The sequence below is a fragment of the Moschus berezovskii genome, chromosome X (assembly GCF_049115385.1).
Source record: "Moschus berezovskii isolate FMDL1 chromosome X, NW_MosBer_1.0, whole genome shotgun sequence".
In the NCBI taxonomy this organism is placed as follows: domain Eukaryota; kingdom Metazoa; phylum Chordata; class Mammalia; order Artiodactyla; family Moschidae; genus Moschus; species Moschus berezovskii.
The window spans coordinates 138,897,344-138,917,243 of record NC_142488.1 but is presented as its reverse complement, the minus strand read 5'-3'; the positions used below and the strand labels follow the sequence as shown (position 1 = coordinate 138,917,243).

At 40.0% G+C, this 19,900-nt stretch overlaps 1 protein-coding gene across 12 annotated transcripts in view; it reads right to left on the bottom strand.

Moving 5' to 3' along the window:
* Nucleotides 1-8,212: 8,212 nt before the first annotated feature.
* The window catches only part of FMR1 (fragile X messenger ribonucleoprotein 1), a 48,129-nt gene continuing 36,441 nt past the window's right edge, over nucleotides 8,213-19,900 (bottom strand). For 4 of the 12 annotated variants that reach the window (XM_088834131.1, XM_055438055.2, XM_055438043.2 and 1 more), the window contains 5 exons: nucleotides 18,018-18,104; nucleotides 15,176-15,371; nucleotides 13,453-13,635; nucleotides 12,666-12,748; nucleotides 8,213-10,602 (listed from right to left, as the gene is read on the bottom strand). In XM_088834131.1, coding sequence (XP_088690257.1) covers nucleotides 10,441-10,602; nucleotides 12,666-12,748; nucleotides 13,453-13,635; nucleotides 15,176-15,371; nucleotides 18,018-18,104 — 711 coding nt within the window. In that variant the 3' untranslated portion in view covers nucleotides 8,213-10,440. The other 8 variants (XM_055438049.2, XM_055438052.2, XM_055438047.2 and 5 more) reach the window with 7 other exon arrangements.

Below are 19,900 nucleotides of genomic sequence, written 5' to 3'. Positions count from 1 at the left end.
GAAAGCTCTGGTACTTATACACAGTGGAGTATTACTCAGCAATTAAAAAGAATACATTTGAATCAGTTCTAATGAGGTGGATGAAACTGGAGCCTATTATACAGAGTGAAGTAAGTCAGAAAGAAAAACACCAATACACTATACTAACGCATATATATTGAATTTAGATATATGGTAATGATAGCCCTGTATGCGAGATAGCAAAAGACACACAGATGTATTGAACAGTCTTTTGGGCTCTGTGGGAAAGGGCGAGGGTTGGATTATTTGGGAGAATGGCATCGAAACATGTATATTATCATATGTGAAATGAATCGCCAGTCCAGGTTCAATGCATGATACAGGATGCTCGGGGCTGGTGCACTGGGATGACCCAGAGGGATGCTATGGGGAGGGAGGTGCGAGGGGGGTTCAAGATGGGGAACACATATACACCCGGGGCAGATTCATGTCAATGTATGGCAAAACCAATACAATATTGTAAAGTAATTAGCCTTCAATTTAAAAAAAAAACATAAAAAAAAAGGAATCCACCTTACAATGCAGGGGAGGCGGGTTCAGTTCCTGTTTGGGAAACTAAAATCCCATGTACCATATAGCAAGTAAGGCTATGTTGCGGTAGTTGTCTGAAACTACTGAGTTGGTGTGCCACAAGTAGAGATTCCATGTGCCACAATGAAAGATCTGGCATGATACAACAAAGACCCCACATGCCACAACTAAGACCAGGTGCAGTCAAATAAATAAATTTATATATATATATAGTTTCAATTCCATGGACTGTAGGCTGTAGGGCTTCCCAGGTGGCGCTAGTGGGAAAGTACCTGCCTGCCAATGCATGAGACATAAGAGTTGTGAGTTTGATCCCTGCGTTGGGAGGATCCCCTGGAGGAGGGCAAGGCAACCCACTCCAGTATTCTTGCCTGGAGAATCCCAAGGGCAGAGGAACCTGGTGGGCTATGGTCCATTGTGAGTGTGTGCTAAGTTGCTTCAGTCGTGTCTGGCTCTTTGTGACCCTATGGACCATAGCCCACCAGGCTCCTCTGTGGAATTCTCCAGGCAAGAATTAACCAGACCTAATTTTGCATCCTGTATGCAGGTCAAGAAGCAACAGTTAGAACTGGTCGTGGAACAACAGACTGGTTCCAAATAGGAAAAGGAGTACGTCAAGGTTGTATATTGACACCTTGCTTATTTAACTTATACGCAGAGTACATCATGAGGAACGCTGGGCTGGAAGAAGCACAAGCTGGAATCAAGATTGCTGGGAGAAATATCAATAACATCAGATATGCAGATGACACTACCCTTATGGCAGAAAGTGAAGAGGAACTCAAAAGCCTCTTGATGAAAGTGAAAGAGAGTGAAAAGGTTGGCTTGAAGCTCAACATTCAGAAAACAAAGATCATGGCATCTGGTCCCATCACTTCATGGGAAATAGATGGGGAAACAGTGGAAGCAGTGTCAGACTTTATTTTTTGGGCTCCAAAATCACTGCAGATGCTGATTGCAGCCATGAAATTGAAAGACGCTTACTCCTTGGAAGGAAAGTTATGACCAACCTAGATAGTATATTAAAAAGCAGAGACATTACTTTGCCAACAAAGGTCTGTCTAGTCAAGGTTATGGTTTTTCCTGTGGTCATGTATGGATGTGAGAGTTGGACTGTGAAGAAAGCTGATCGCTGAAGAATTGATGCTTTTGAACTGTGGTGCTGGAGAAGACTCTTGAGAGTCCCTTGGACTGCAAGGAGATCCAACCAGTCCATTGTAAAGGAGATCAATCCTGGGTGTTCATTGGAAGGACTGATGCTAAAGCTGAAACTCCAATACTTTGGACACCTCATGCGATGAGTTGACGCACTGGAAAAGAGTCTGATGCTGGGAGGGATTGGGGGTAAGAGGAGACGGGGACGACAGAGAATGAGATGGCTGGATGGCATCACCGACTCTATGGACATGAGTTTGAGTGAACTCAGGGAGTTGGTGATGGACAGGGAGGGCTGGCGTGCTGTGGTTCATGGGGTCACAAAGAATCGGACACGACTAAGCGACTGAACTGAACTGAACTGAGTAGTCACTATATATTAAAAAAAAAAAAGTAAAACGAGACAGGTCTAACTCATTTTAGTAACATGGTTCAGTTCAGTTCAAAATAGATCCAAAATAGTAACATTCCAGCACTTAAATATAAAAAACAGGTATTTTTCATTCTTTTTTCAAACTAAGTTTTCAAAATCTGTTGTGCATTCTACATTGAGAATTGCACATCTCAGTCCAGAGCAGCCTTTGGGTGGTCAGCAGTCACATGTGGCTGGTGGTTGAGGGCCTGGACAGTGCAGCTACCGGCCACACACCAATTGCCAGTTATGGAGGCAGTCAGTTGAGTCACCTGCTGGAAAAATCAGGTGCTTTGAGTGACTGGGTGGCCACTATTAAAGCCACAACGATCTGCAATCAGACACTGGATTTAACTGCCTGCCTACCCAGGTTGGGAGCTGGCAGATAGTATGCATTACCACTCCCTCCTGGCAACCGAATAAGCCTTCTAGGTTTTGTCACCAACTGGTATTTGATACTTGTTTAAATGGCACAATCCTGGCAGGCTTTGGAAAGTCAAGAGGCCCTGAAGTCACCAGGAGGGATGGCGGTGCCCAGACCCACCCAGCAGATGAGTGTACTCTGATGGACTGAGGGAACCCAGCATGTAAATAAAACCAGTCCCAAATCCTGCCAGGGAAACTTACCGTGGACCCATCAGGTCCAAGAATGACAATTACTGGGGCACCAGTGCCTGGTAGGTCTGCAGAATTCTCCCCGTGCCTATGTTCCAGGCCACATGGACAAGGGCAAAAGTCAGCTATCCCTCTGAAGAGGGCAGAGGACTGGACCCAGGGCCAAGTTTGCTTTGGAAGGGACTCAAATCTGGACTGAACGACCCTCTAGCCGTCAGGCCAGAAAAATCAAGTCTCCTGGATTGCACAGAGGCCTGTGGGCCTGGGGAGTCTCATTCTAGCAGCATGAATATGTGACTAAGTACTCAGCTTCCTCCTCTGCACTCTTCTCTAAGTACACAACAGGCTGTGGAGACTTCCTGGCCAGGCAGTGGGAAACACTCGTGACCTCCAACATCCACCCCCTCGTGTCAGCTCTCCACAGGGCTCGCCTTAATGCTCACTCAATTATCAGTCCTTTTTGTTTCTTATACCTCTATCTTCTCTCTACATCCTCTTTAGGGTGATTTGGGTTATGTTGATCCCCGCTCTTGGCTTTCCCCATCCACTTCCTTCCTTAGGGATCCCTTTGAGGACCAGAGCCCTAAGAGCACTGCACTAAGTCTGAAGTGTTGGTTTTTGCTGAGACCTGGGACAATTTACAGCCCCCTTATTTCCTCTTACTCTTTTGGGTGGGGCCTAAATCAGCACCAAGGGATCATCCCATCCCTTACTCCTGGGAGAAAGAGCAAAATTAGAGGGACGTCCTCCTTCAGCCTTCTCTGAATTAAGGTCCTTTGCTCACGAGTTAGCCCTGAGGCCCAGGATTTTCGTACAATCCTTCTATAAAGCCCAGGTGCCTTGAAGCACCTGCGACCTCAGTAGAGAAGTCTCCTCTTTGTGGCATGTGAATCTGACTTCCTTGCGAGCATCTGATTCTAAGCCCAGGGCAGGTACACGTGCATGGCTGAACCAGCCAATTCAGTTGGCAAAAGGGAATCTGGTGGTAAAGCTCCAACGCTGGCCATCCGTTGCCACTTACCTCCTGGGTGTAGCTTCTTCATCATGTAAGTAGTTCAAGCCTCAGTGGACTTCTGTGACTACTACAGGGAGTTGAATTCCCTGTGCGATGAAGCCTGTCTGGACCTCAACCCCCGACCCTCTCTGCAAGCTCCTGGATGGTACACTGCAGAACAATCTCAAATCCCAGGATAGGTTGCATCTACCGCTTCGACACTTTAGACCAAGTGTCTAAACCACTTAGATTTAGACCCCTTTTCTCTCAACTTCTTTTTCCTTAGGGCTCACAGGGCTGGCTGACTTGTAGGCAGTGCCAAGGAATCGGTCTCAGTTTACCCTCCATGGATGGCTTTCCATGGTCTTTGTAGCAACTGGCGTGGGCTCAGACAAGCCCTGAAATCGCACGTCACCAGTGATTTCAGCTCAGCCAGGTCTCCCATCACCAGCCCTACCTAGGGTGTCATGCAGCCCTGGTATGGCTTAGTTGAGCCCTTTTGTGGTTTCCCAAATGCCAGCACGGGAAGAAGATGAGCTTGCCTCCTGTGGGACACGATCTGTGCCTCAGTGGGCAAAGGTAAATGGCATTCCAGCATGGAAAAGGAAAATGTTTTAATGAGGGAAACTTACCGCAAGGCTCAGGAAGAGGCTCAAGGACACCCAAGCTCCCAGCAGAGCCACAGACAAAGGCTGGGGCCCTATAGCCTGCATCCTTGGGGCTGGGCTCCAGGGAAAGGTCTTCCCTGGGAGTTACCGTTTCAGAGGGCAGCATTGATGCTGGTGGCCTTGCAGGCAGAAGTTCAAACCAGGGCTTAAATGCCGGCTGTCAAGGGAGCTGTCTGGGAACACAGGCTGCTACCACCTGTGACCTTGTGGGAAGCCGGATTTAGACCATGGGCAGCAGAGCCTCCGCAAAATTGGATGTGGGCCCAGTCCCTCCTGCTCGTTGGTTACCAGGCAACTTGACAGAGGCTCCTGAAGTCATCCTGGCAAAAGGGAATCCTGTCTGTCCCTCCACACAAGCATAAATCTGATCTCATTTAAAACCCTTCAGAGGCTCCTTCAAGTCAAACCTCTAACAACGGCGCCATAGGCCTGCCTTGGGCATTTCACTTGTCTCACCTCTCACTCTCTGCCTCAAATTCTCTGTTTCAGCCACAATGAAACTTCAGGAAGCTCCCCCAATTTACTTTTTGATGTCCGGATCAATGGCCCTGGCCCCTTTTCTCCTGGCTAGACTTTCCAACCTGTCCTCCAATTTCGGTAAATTTCATTTCACTGAGAGGCCCTTTACTGACTCCACACCACCCTGATTTGGGTTGTTTCTGTGTGTGCACATCTCACCCTGTGCATCTGAGCACTGACTGTACCATGTGTTGGAACTGCCTGCTAACTTACCGAGTTTGCCCACTTGACACTGAACTTCTTGAAGATCTGAAACATTATCTCTGTATCCCAAGCCACCTGTGAAGTGCCTGATATACAGTGAATGTTCACTGAATATTTAATGAGAACCAGATGAAATAAGGTGGGTGGCTCATTAACAATTACTAGCTTTCTCCATGTAAAACATGTTGCTGTTGTTTAGTCGTTAAGTCGCATCGAACTCTTTTGCGCCCCCATGGACTGTGGCCTGCCAGGTTCCTCTGTCCATGGGATTCTCTAGGCAAGAATACTGGACTGGGCTGCCATGCCCTCCTCCAGGGGATCTTCCCAACCCAGGGATCAAACCTGTGTCTCTTGCATTGGCAGGCGGGTTCTTTGCCACTGAGCCACCAGGGAAGCCCCTACGACACCTTGCTGCTACTGCTGCTGCTGCTGCTGCTGCTAAGTCACTTCAGTCGTGTCCGACTCTGTGTGACCCCATAGACGGAAGCCCGCCAGGCTCCCCCGTCCCTGGGATTCTCCAGGCAAGAACACTGGAGTGGGTTGCCATTTCCTTCTCCAATGTGTGAAAGTGGAAAGTGAAAGTGAAGTTGCTCAGTCGTGTCCGACCTTAGCGACCCCACGGACTTGTTCACTACGTGCCTCAATTAAGATCCGATGAAGCAAAAGAAATATTAAAAAAAAAAAAGAAATACACTTGACAACAAGAATGCACTTCTCACACCCTGTTATAAGCAGCAATTTTCAACCTGTGAAGGAGGAAGTGACAAAATATGCTGCTCACACACCATGTGGCTGGAGGGTGATTGATAAAACTTCCAGGAAAGTAATTTCCTTAACACCTACCAGTATTTATATATTAAATTCCCCTCTCCCAGGAATTCTAAGGAACATTATATATACTCAAATACATACAAGGATGATCACGCTAGCACTCATTCAAAAACAGCTTTATAGTAAGTCACCAAAAGTTAAAATTAAACATCAAAGTTAACAAAAGCAAAAGTCAACAAGTGGGACTACATCAGACTAAAAAGCTTTTGCACAATAAAGGTAACCATCAGCGAAATGAAAAAGCAACTGAATGGGAGAAAATATCTACAAATCAAGTAACTGACAAGAGGCAAATATCCAAAATATGAAAAGAACTCAAACAACTCTAAATGAAAGGAGAAAAAAATGATTAAAAAATGGGCAGAGTACCTGAACAAACATTTTGCCAAAGACGACATACAAAGGCCAACAGACACATGAAAAATTGCTCCAAATTATTCATCAGGGAAATACAAATCAAACCATGATGGGTGGTCACCTCACATCTGCTGGAGTGCTGTCACCAAATGATCTTAGCAACCACTTATTTAACCCAGGAAGAAACTGGAACATGAAGAGGTGAAATGGCTCTTCCAGGAACCAGAGAGCTAGTGTGCACCCAGGTCAAGTGTAGAATCTAGCTCCTGATTCCTCCCTCTTCACAGCCTAACTCCTTAGGTTCCTTTTCATCACGTAATATCCAGGCTGCACTTGCAACCTTTAATGGTTATTTATTCCTTGAGCACTAGTATTCTTTGATGCAATACCTTACAGGCTTCGATCTCCAGAGAAACCTGACAAAGATGCTTACTATTTTCCAAAAATAATATTGGAATTCTTTTCTTCTCTTAGCATAAGCTATCTACGTTTTCCTTGATACTGAATAATATACTCTAGTTCTCAGGATTCCATGTAACCATTTTCTGTTGACAATTTTCCTTCTAATTTTGACCTACCCTGTAATTAAGTGTATGCTATAGAGAAACTGGTGGGAAAACCTTTAGGCACTTAGTTTGACGCTTACTCTTGAAATCACTTAGCAAGTGCAACTTGCAAAGACTTTTAATGCATCTCCCATTAACATGAAACTCATTAGCATAAAACATATTTCCCTGTTTCTTCATAAGTTTTGAGAGAAATGGAAAGAAAATTTTAAAATAGCAACCCCCCCCCAAAAAAATCCTTTAAACAGCTTCAGATAAACAGAGGGAAAGATGGTCAAAATTTAAATACTGGTACCCATTAAGCCTTCTGAGCAATCAAGACTAGCATCTTGTAATGGCTATTTCAGAATAACTGCTTATCAGAGGCTCAAAATGTCATGACTCAAAGACACTATTTATGGCCATAAAGCGAATTGGTCCAAAATGATCTAATCAATATATTGACTCTAAAAGGTACTATACTCCTAACCACCAGGAACCGGAAGTTCATGTTCAGATGAGAGAAATGCCTCCAAGTGAGCCAATTGAGACAAGACAGGCTTGAGTCTCAAGCCTGCTGCCACCAATAGGGTATTCACATGTAGCAAGCACTGAAACGTGAAACCACAAAAACCCAACAAAGTTACTTGGGGATGGTTGCTACTTACCACCTCTCATGGATTGTGCAAGAGTCTAGAACTAGGCTGAACAGGTAACAGAAATTCAAAAAAAGTACCAGAATGAAAACTAGAAAGCCAGAGAATAAAGATGGATTTTTCTCTAGGGGAAAATAAAACACAAAACATTTATATAGAGAGAGACTGTCCTGCTTATCACTGGATCATTTTGGATTCTAACATTGGGAAGAACTTTGACATGGTCATCTATTTCTATCTACTCTTCTAGGTTGTGCCAGAGTTTCCATCAAGTTATCACAATAATCAATTCAGACATAGTTTACCTACACACTGTCATGTTCTCTATTACTGACATCAACATTTTTTAAAAAGATTCACAGACATCTTTAATAGTTTCCAAATGGCAAGTATGTTTATGTGTGCACAGACAGGAGCATGTCTTTAACATGGTTTAGTAGCATCCTATGTAATTAATGTGTTCAAATCCTATAACTGGGAATATATAGAATTACTTTCAATTATCTACATTTCTGCCTTTTAGAAGCACATAAAAGATTATTTGCAAGGCATAATATATGCTTTGCATGATTAATACCTTCCCCCATCTTTAAGTTTTGTTACATTTAGAAATTTAAGACCAGGAGCAAACATCTGTCAGACTAAATTTTTGCTTTTTCATAAGTGCAACTTTTTAATAAAAATTTACATCTAGATAAACAATCTTCAGATTTTTGAAACTTTAATAAGATTTTAAAAACATCATGACTTTGAACTGAAAAACATACATGTTTAGCACACAAATATTGTAATATGAATCAACTCCAACTCCACATGAAAACATGTGACTCAATTACAGTTTTAGAAGTTAGTAATTCACATTTAAGCAAGTTAGCGCCTTGCTGAATTCAGCCATGGTAAAAAAGAGACTTAGTGCATATTGTAATGGCACAATGTGCTTTTGTACCATTTTGTTTGTATTTTTCACCTTATTAAACAAGATCAAGTTCTTGAAAGTTGGTAGATATCCGCTAACTTCCTATGACATGTGAAATTTCCAATGGTAACATACATTTTGTAACAGAACACTTTCTATAGACTTTTCCTATCTTAAAATTTTAAAAGCAATCATTTGTAAGGATTGCATCAACATCAGGGTAGCAGAGGAAGATCAAACTTTATTGAAACTGCTTGCATACAAAATATATTGCACTATAACCAAACAAATGTCAACATAAAATCCAATCTGTTGTCGCTAATATGTACAGAGAATATTGCCCAAGAGCAGTTACATTACAAGGTCATTCTACCTTGGTTAATTATCTACAGTATTTTAAACCAAACAGCTTACAGATGATGTGTGCAAGGTACCAATTTCTGCTTTCAAATACTATACATTCCCAGAATAAATAACTAGAAATCAACATTAATGTTTGGCAATACTTTTAAAAGACTTTTTAATATTCTTGAAATCATGTGCAGTTTGTTGCCATTTTTATATGCTCATTTGTATGCAAGGAAAAGTAACCGTAATATGAAAATTCAAAGAAACAAACTCACAACAGACATCAGAGGCAGAACTTCGGTTTGTACGGCACTGTACAGATTCAGTGGTACCCCTACTTGGAGTTATTTTTTAAGAAAAATATAACATCTTAGAGTGAAGGTCCTTCACATATTTTCCTCAGTAAATCTCATTAAAAAAAAAAAAACACACAAAAAAAAACCTCAAAACCGAAACCCAGTATGTCAAAAAAACAAAAGGAAAAAAAATAAAGTTTCATGTGTTAACCAATCCTAGTCTGCTTTCCAATTCTGCTTATACATTAGACCTAATATTTCAAAGTTTACAAAACATTTACCTGCTTCCAATGTTTCTCAAAGTACCTGTACTTCACAGGATCATTATGCACACATGGAAATGACCTTTCTACCTCCCCCAAATATGCTTGAAATGAAAATGAGAAACTTCACAAAACTCGGGGAGGACAAAATAAAAAACAGCTCTTAGTTAAAACTGATCATCAGGCCAAAGAGCAGGCGTATCCTACTAATTTTCGACCAGGAAGATTTGTTCCTAGCTGAAAACATTTGAGCCTCTTGCAAATGAAAAGACCGTTACTACTTCTCCGGTCTATACAGAAAAATTACACATCCGTCCAATAACACTATTTGTCAAACTTCAGTGCAACAGAACAAAAACAAGAGTCTTATTCTTTATACTGCCTAACCTGATGTTTATGTAAGAAAAAAAATATGGAAAGCATGCATTCTTCTATAAAGTACTAATGTTTGACAGGGTTTGCTACATCTTTTAACATTTAGTGTTTCCAACTTATCTTCCCTGAACTCTGCATCCAAATATAATATTCCTACCTGCCAAGATATAAAAAAGGCACAGATCATACAACTTTTTTTTTTTTTGCTAATGAAAATGACAAACGTCACATCACACACATCTCAGGTCCACTAAAATACTGGAAAAGTGGACCAAAACATAAACTGACACAGGACATGAAATGCCATAGTATTTTATGGACTTCTCTATGAGATTGAAAACAGAAGTCTAATATGATTACCATAAATGCTATTATTCAGAAAAACTGAAAAATACCAGTGAGTTATCACCCAATGCAGGGTAAACGGTCCAAATTAACAAAGAATATCACTGCTTTGTATTTAAAAAATAAACCAAACGAAAATCCTGTCCTGAAGTGCTAAGTATAATTAATTATTTAAAAGTAATGTTTCAAAAATTTTAAGACCTCGTTTTGTGCAAATTTGAAAATTGCTGCTATGGGCAATGTGAAAAAACCAAAATTCTTAACGGAATTGTTCATTTCATGCCCTGTGCCACCTTGCCTACTATTTGTCTTTGGCCTAACAAAGTTTTCTAATATGGAATAAGAATTACGGAAATGGTATAGGGGATATCACTCCAGAATTATGCAGTTTAGGGTACTCCATTGACAAGTGGTTGCTGGCCATCCACGGTGTCTGGCTTTTCCTTCTTCTGGTTACGATCTTTACCCGTGCGCAGCCGATTACCTTCACTGGAGGTATTCTGTAATGTTTTAGTGTGGACACTCCTTTCATTATTGCAGTCAACTCTGATCTAAAACAAGTTATAGTTGTTATATACAAAGACCATATTCTGTTGTAATCTGTAATTGGCCTGACAAGAAATTTAAGCCCAAAGTGTAAATTCCACATGTTAAAAGGGATTTGAATAGAAGAAGTGTGAGAAATTAAGGTCAGGTAGGAGCTTTATTTGGCTTATGATTCTAAAACACTCTTCTTCTGTAACTGGAACACCTTGGTCATCTCACTGCATCCAAAGTTAGATAAAAACTCACAATCCTACTGTGTCTTCTTCTAAGTAGAACAAAACAATGAGAAACAAATAGTTAAAATGAACTTCTATTACTGATTGCAAAATATATATGCAAAATATACATGTCTGTTCCAAAAAATGGTTTATTCTTCAAAGATATGAAACCCAGGAGGAGAGAGACAAATTACTGTCTTCCTATTCTGATGTTACCAGAGTAATAACTCACTTATTAACTAGCCTTTAGTTTACATCTTCATTTCTATCATAAGTATGTTTAACTTTTTCTACACTGAGGGCTCCCTTTGTCTTACAATATATGTGTGTGTGTATATAAATATACACATATACTGTATATACTCATATATATACACACACACACACACTATATATATATATATATACTCATATACTCATATGAACACTGGTTTCTAGTAGCTTGTATTACAGTAAGGCAAGTCAGAGGATCATACAACTTAAACTCTGAAGAATAAGAATAGTACAGGGAAATTTGAAGACACTAATGTGTGGGAGAACTGGAATCCCAGGAAGAGGATAGAGATGAATATGATTTAAAAAATAATATTCTGAGATTTATATAATATTTTAAGTGCCAGAACTGAATACTTAAAACACTGCTAATGCAATTGTAGATGCTGTACAAAAGAAAGATAATGTTGACACACAGGCCTAAAACAATTAATAAAAGTACTGATCTGCTTCAAGTAGAAATGGGACTACCTATAGTCCCAAAATGGTGCACTCGAATTTCAAAGTGTGTTTAATTGTTGGTCCTGGGTATTTTAACTGTTTGGTTGTCAAGAGGGGAATTATAAAACTGGTACATAAACACCTTACATCTCTGTAAAACACATGTGTACATAATTTCATCAATCTCTAGGTCTAAGATCTTTTCAGTGATGATCCTTAAGCACAAACTAATAGTTAATACCTACTTACAAATGCTATGAATTCTAAGTAATATTCTGTCATGAAGATTCTGCTCTTAAAATTTATGTCTCACTAATTTTAGGTACTGGTCCCAAACCAATCCATAGTCATGAAGGGACCCTCAACTACTTGGATTAAGTCTTCAGAGCTAAAGAAGCAGCCGAAGAGATCATGCATTCTGGGAATGAGGTACCAGGGTTCAAATATCACTCCAGTGTATGCTAACTATGTGACTCAATCTTTCTAAACTTCAGTTTACTCACCTATAAAACAGAATAGTAAAACTTCTTACCTCAGGGTACTGTTGAAACATTAAGTGAGATACAATACACCCAGTCAAGGTACCTGGCTGTGCTTGGGGGCTCATTTTAAAATTATGTTAACAATGTGTTCAGCACAGGTGCTGGCCATATGACATGGGTTCTCAGGGTAGAGGCTGGCTCTAAATAGGCAGCTGACTGTTGCAGCATCTACTAGCCGTGTGTCATCAGCCCTGTCTATTGTGAGCTAGATACCTTCTTTTTCTTACTTTCCAGTCAAAGAGGACACCCTATCCTTGCAACTCCGGTGAGGAGGGATGTGGGTTCCACAAGGCTTATACAAGTCTCTCTCAGTACATTCCTGGATGTTTCTTTCCTTGGAGGATGGGGGTAGGAAGGACCACCTACGTGGTACTGAAGTCATAATGTGGTTGTCAAAATCTTTACAAATACTGAGACTGCACATTCGCTAGAGAAATATTCTTTGTATACTTGTCATAAAGGACTAAAATTGACCACAAATGTAATGTTGAAAGGAAAGTATTTCACAAATACCTATATAGTATAGCAAATTCACATAAATCTCAAACTTCTGTAACTGGGACAATTTAGATGAAAAGAGGCACACAGGTTTACCTGGAGGGATCCATCTGCTGTTCTTCCTTTAGCATCTCTTGGATTACGTGGACGATTATCTGTTCGGGAGTGATCGTCGTTTCCTATAGGGACATTTTTAAAAGTTCAATGGTCACTGATTCTGACATGCCTATTGGAGAGTTCTTTGTTCCCACATCCTCATCTTATTTAGACCAACCACAGAATCTAAAATATAATCAACAACCTAGCAATTTCAGTTACACACTGTCTAATAATCTAGCATCCAGGTGGCACTAGTGGCAAAGAACCTGCCTGCCTACACAGGAGACATAAGAGACCTGAGTTCGATCCCTGCGTCAGGAAGATCCCCTGGATAAGGAAATGGTTACCCACTCTAGTACTCTTGCCTGGAGAATCCCATGGACAAAGGAGCCTGGAGGGCTACAGTCCACAGGGCTGCAAAGAGCTGGACATGACTAAAGTGACTTAGTGCACAGCAGCACATGTTACAGAAAACATTCCTAAGCTATCACAGTTCTACATCAACTGTGTGATAGGTCAACCTGAACTAATGATTAGATGTGATGTTTAGAGTACCCAAAGAAGCTGAACTACTTATCAGGGGTTATTCATAAGTTTATTCTATGTAAACTGTAAGGAAGTCTGTCTGATATTGCTAATTACATGAGTCTTTCTTATGGTGACCAGTACAAAATGAGAGAAATGGGGGCTTGATAGTTTGTCACTGAATCACCTAGCTTTTTCATAGAACTTCAGACAGTTGTTACAATTCAGCTTCATTTCTTAAACAAAAAACCCTCTGTACCTTTGAAGCCACCTCCACGTCCTCTTCCTCCTTGTCCTCTTCCTCCACCGCCACGCCGCCGCCCGTCTCCTCTGCGCAGGAAGTTCTCTCTCTCTTCCTCTGTTGGAGCTAATGACCAATCACTGAGTTCATCTCTGTGGTCAGATTCTGTTTCAGAAGCATTTGATGCTTCAGAATTAGTTCCTATCGAGAGTTAAAAGTTATATACCATTGTCCGACTTAAAAAAAAAAAAGTTAGGTTAACAGAAGCTTCCAGAGACGTTTCTGGGGGCAATCCATTATACTTCCCAATTTATAAGCCCACCAAAGAGTATATTATCACCTTTCATTTTGTAAAACAAATTATCTTAAGTTCAAAATGAAGGTTTTCACAATATTTGAGGTCATTTTTGTTTCAAACATTATTGATTCTCATTAAAAAAAAAAAGGAATTCTACTAGCCATCTAAGTTCAAACCTGAGTATGCCACATCATTAAACAGCTGTGCTCCTTTAAACATCTGTGCTCTCTGGAGGAAAAGTTGCCTACAACAGTTAAATGCAATACCTTGATAAACAAAACTTCTAGAAAGAGAGCTCCTTTTAACAAGGTTTGGCCCAGGGACAAAGGGGAATGCACACATTTTGGTCATCTTAGAGGGTGGCAAAGGTGGCCATCGTGGCTACTCTCTCAGGGAATGGTCTCTTGTGGGATCAGGGACTGGACCTCACTGAATGGGGATATGCTTGTCTGATGCTTGGTCCACAACCTTCCCTCCCACTCCCGCAGGAATAACTGATCATTAGAAAGGATTTACTGAAGTGAACTTATTATGCCTGAGGGGTGGGTTAATAACACAGGGGATGGGAGATAGGAAAAGAACTTCCTGGTGAGGGGGACCTTCCACAGCATCAAGAACAGACTGTTGGGAAAGGGATGAGGGCTCAGGTTCAAGGTTGGCCTTAGGAGTAGGTAGCTCTCTCCCCCACTCCACAACAGCAACTCTACTACCTCTCTCTTCCTCTGTTGGAGCTAATGAGCAATTATAGCTTCACCATTATAGCTTCATTCCTGTGGATCTTGAAGGCTTTTCCATCTTACAGAGTTCCTTTTTGAAATGCAAATATTTGTGAGATGGATTATACCTTATACCATCATTAGCAAGTTACATAGTAGATACACAGTTGAGCAAGACAGTAGGCAAGGGCAGTGGGACAGTGTTCAGTGAAAGGTACTGGGAGAGAAGAAAGAAGCACTGAGAGAAGAGCTGGGGAGGCAAAGAGAAACTTCGCCTACTTCTTGACTTTGCCTAGGGCTGACTTTGGCCATGCCACTCAAAATCACCTTATGAGCCACAGGATGCAGACCCCTGATTTACACAGTCCATCCAGCAAGTATGACCAGCACATGCCTGACAAAACATGAGCCACAGTACACAAATGAAAAAAGTTTTGCTATACAGTAATAAAATCAGGAAAGGCCTTAGGAAAGGCATCAGCGTACAAGGGTTTAGGCAGATTTATCCCCAGTCAGACTGTGGACAGAACTCACACCTGCCCTGTGAACTTTATGGGTTATTATCAGGTTTTTCACTCTATGTGTCTTGCAACACAATTTCACCCACTGTGAATTGGAAACCATGGAGTGAGAAATTGTTATAATGGGGGTCTAATGAGTATTAGAGATTAGCAGCTATTAAGTCTAGGAACAGATAAAGTTACTGAGTAAAATGCTTAGTTTGTACCTGAAGTATATCCAGGACCGCGTCTGCCGTGCCCCCTATTTCTGTAAGGTCTACTACCTCGACCCAGTCCTTGACCATCATCAGTCACATAGCCTTTTTCCTTATCTGTACGATTTGGTGGTGGTCTAGAACTAGCTCCAATCTGTCGCAATTGCTCATCAATTTGTAATCTCTCCAAACGCAACTGGTCTACTTCCTATTTAAAATATACAAGATAACAGTAAAAATAATTTGACATTTTACTTAATAAAATCTTTCTCCTTTTCATCAGATAAAAAGTATACTGGAAATATTTCAATTTCAGCTCTAAGTTTACAGTAAATACTGTTACACAGAATTATCAGGAAATTGAATGGTCTCCTTAAAAAGAAAATTACTATAGGTAACATATTATTGATGTCCAGAATTAAGAGATATAACAAAAATACTCAGCATTAAAATTATACTGACAGAATTACTTAATTTGGCAATATTATCCAGTAGGTCTGCTAAGGCACAAATATGGTAGTTTTGGGACTTCTTGATAATAGGTTATTGAATAAAACAACTCTAAAACGTATGAATACAGATAAATGACATTTAAGACTTAACCAGCTAAGCTTAAAAATCACACATTGTAAATAATCTTAATTAATGAAACACTGAATTTGGGCCATCTTCTACTTTCAAAGAAGAGGAACTATCTAATAGTTAACCTAAAAAGTTGGATATCATGCCTTGAAAACCTCTTAAAGACTACAACTCTGCTAAAACAAGTATGACGAACAGTCTAAAGTCAATTGATCAAAATATACACCCAGGTTCCACTAACAGACCCTCACACACAATGCTTCCAATATGCTGCTGCTGCTGCTAAGTCACTTCAGTCGTATCCGACTCTGTGCGACTCCATAGACGGCAGCCGACCAGGCTCCGCCGTCCCTGGGATTCTCCAGGCAAGAACACTGGAGTGGGCTGCCATTTCCTTCTCCAATGTGTGAAAGTGAAAAGTGAAAGTGAAGTCACTCAGTCGTGTCCGACCAGTAGCGACCCCGTGGACTGCAGCCCACCAGGCTCCTCTGTCCATGCGATTTTCTAGGCAAGATTACTGGAGTGGCTTGCCATTGCCTTCTCCGTCCAATATGCTAGGTTCTGTCAAACCAGATGATGTCCCAGTTCTAACCCTTCTCCTTCCAATCTATTCATAAACATCGGTTTACTAACTGCAGGGAACTGGATCCACAACTAGAGTAGTGGTTGGGTGTCTCAGTCAAGCAGAGGCAATCATAGGGACTGTCCATATGAACAGTCACTGGGGAAGCCCCTGTAAAGCTAAGTTCTTAAAATCTTAGTTACAGCAGCTTCAGGAAAAAGGGCAGGTAAGGATCTAGATGAGTGTCATCTGTGCTCTGAACCAGACATTGTTTTACAAAGGACTTAATTAAAGGAGAGACTGCCGCTGAGTGAGTGGCTTACTCCAAAAGTACAGTTATAGCTCATGGAATGGGTGGATCTTGCAAAACGAATGGTAGTCCAGGTTATCCCATGGGGGCAAAGCAGTCACCACTCGGTGAGAGATGCTAAGCCCACTCAAGAGAAGATCTGGTGATGGGAAGCATGGCAACAGGACAGCTGCTAATAATCCAAAATGATGTTCAATTGTGAAGAATAAATCAAAAGATCTAAAGAAGAACACTGTTAAAAGAACAAGGGACTGATACAATGCAACCTTAAATTTCCAGGTCCTCAACATTATTTAAGCTAAGAATAGGAAGAAAAACACATACAAGAGATTACACATAAGACACACTTTAAAACAAAAGTGAATAAGCCAATCAATGGGGTAACCTACCCATGCAAACCTTGCTGGATGAAACCTCTCCATTTTCAATTATTAATTGACCACCATAAGAAGGATAAGAAGTGCCTAGCTATTACTGTGCTTTTCTTCCTTATTTACATGTAACTATAAATTGCTTCATTTTATTTAAGAAGTCAGCAGAAAAATTCTTAATAGGACAGCCTCATAAATACAATAGAAAGTTGGATTACTTTAAAAATAGTATTTAGTATCAGTTACAGTATGTTTTTGATACATATGGATACAAAGATGGAATTATAAAAGTGACATTGGTAAAATTCTATTTTGTTGAATTACAGTTGGCCAAATTTAAAAAAAACACCTAGTCTAGGGAGGTGATTTGCTATAGACACAGAGCTTGTCATGGCAGAAGACTACAATCAAGTGCTGGACTGCCAATCCACTGCTTTTTCTGCTATGCCCTGCAGCCTCCCGGTTCCTGCTTTCCAGATTCTAAGTTGGAGTAGCACAGTGGTACAAATACCAACTAAAATGAGCATTACTACAAGAAGACATAAACTGCTTCCAGTTTGTATAACGGAGTACAGAGAAAATTATGAAGGGTACACAGTTAAACAGAGGACTTCATGAAACTCTGGGCTATTCCTGATAAATGACATAAAGGGGACAACAAAGCAAGTGTTACAGACATAATATTTCACCTGGAAAAAACTCTCAAGGGCTAGAAAGGATCAATGGGATGAAAAGGATTTTAGACTGGATTGTCTAAAGTGGATATGAGGATTTAACAGAAGAATAATGGGAAACGGGAATTTCTTCAGAATGGGGATACTGATTCTTAAGTTTAAAAAGTGATGGAAAACTGACTTGTATTTTCAGAAAGAATAAGCTAAACAAAATGAGTTTTTTTTCTATTATCTTTTATACGTCTTTCATTATCATGTACAGGCTAGAACAAATCTTAATTGTGTTAAGATTTACTACAGAGTTTTTCTATTTTAGTGCAAAAAGATTCAAAGTTAAAGTTCTTCCTGTTCTCACCTTTAAATAGTTCAGGTGATAATCCAAAAGAACAGTGGCATTAGCGATGCTGTCTTTTGTTCCCACAAAAACAAACGGTACCATACCCTGAAAATAAATGACAACAATAATCTTATAAAATTAATGATTAATTACAATCTGAAAGATGCAAATAATGACTAAATCCCTAGCACAGGATCTGACAAATGGTAGGAACAGAAAAGTTTGTTGAAAATATGAAATACATAAAAACAAGAGTAGTTAGTATATTTAACACATCTCCCATCTCCTGTGTGTAAGGACAGATCAACACAGCAACCATTAAATGCATCAGGATTACTATGATTTAAACACTATTAAATGTTGGCAAGCTTATAAATTATGTAACTCAAAATTAGACAAGTTTTAACATGAGACACATAAACAAAATGAGTACTTTAAAATACTCTTATTAATTTACTACAGGTTTTATCTAGATAAAATTCTTTAAAAAATTAAAATTAGATACTAGGGCACAAAAGTAAAAACTAAATCAACTTTGCTAACCAAGTCAACACAGTATAAACAAGACACAAACAAAAAGAGAATAAATTAATGTGCACTTAGTAATTATTCTGTGAGGGGGGGGAAACTGGGCATATTCATGAACATAAAATTTAACATTTCAATATATTTCAATAATGTACTTGGAACACTGTAAAGGATTGAATCATTAGGAAACTGATCTCCCTATTGATACAACTTTAAGGACAGATTTTTTGAAAAATAAGTATACTAAAAATGTGTACTTCTGGCTCATCAGTATAAATGAGGAAAAAAAATTATTTCTTGTCACAAGTTATAGGGAAGCCTAGGCTAGTTCTGTAAACTAACAGCTGGCAATTATGACCTCCAAAGCTGAGAATAATTCAGTATTTCACTACTGATGAAATTCTCATGGTTACTGATAGTCACAAGTGACTAAAGCAAAGCACACAGCAGTTTTGATATAGATATATTAGAATTTTCTAGGTGAAGTTTCTACGTGTGATAAGCCAAGAAACAGTATCACTCTGTTAAAAAGAGCATTTGTTTGATAGGTGTTGGTACTGCTAGGCTGCTTTTGTTTGCTTGCACTCAGTATATAGCATCTTAAATGTATGTGGGATTGGAATAGGTTTTTTTCTTTATCCTTCCACATGAACATGACTGTTGACAGGGTACAACACTGAATAATTAGGAAATACTGCTTGCAAACTAGCATACATCTGGTAGGCAAGGCATTGCTTCCTAGTAACAAGGACCACCTGAAGAATCAGGTGCCACTGAAAATGCATGGGTTTCTTTTTTTTTTTTTGACTGAAAGAACTATGGAATTAATCAGGCCTATGACCCAGATCTCTTTTTCTCAAAAACATTTTTGACTGTTGAGTTTTTTTTCCCCAACTGACTTTCTCACAAAGCAGTTAGCCATATTATTTTCCAAAATGCCCTATGATGAAATGTTATGCCCTTCTCCCTGGATCACAAACTATCAAAATAAGCTTTAATGCCACAGATTTAGCTGATCAACTGTGAAGCAAATAGTGAAAAACAAAATTATCTTTCAACATTTCCAAACTGATGATGTACACAATTGCCACTCTATTAAGCACATCACTAGTGGACTAGAATAGTTAAGACAAAGAAAGGCAAGAGCAGAACAATGACTTTCAGTGTAGATACCAGGAAAAAGTGATTCCCCGATCTGGGATGAGAACTGGACTGCCCCACAGAGAGGAATGTCCAATCCACTTGCAGTTACATATCTGTTTATAAAATGGCATTTTTGCTTTTAATCTCTTGTTACTCATAACATTTTTTCCCATCAACAGTTCTTACAGGCCAGGTAGGTGGGGCGTGCCCTCAAGAAACTAACAATGTGA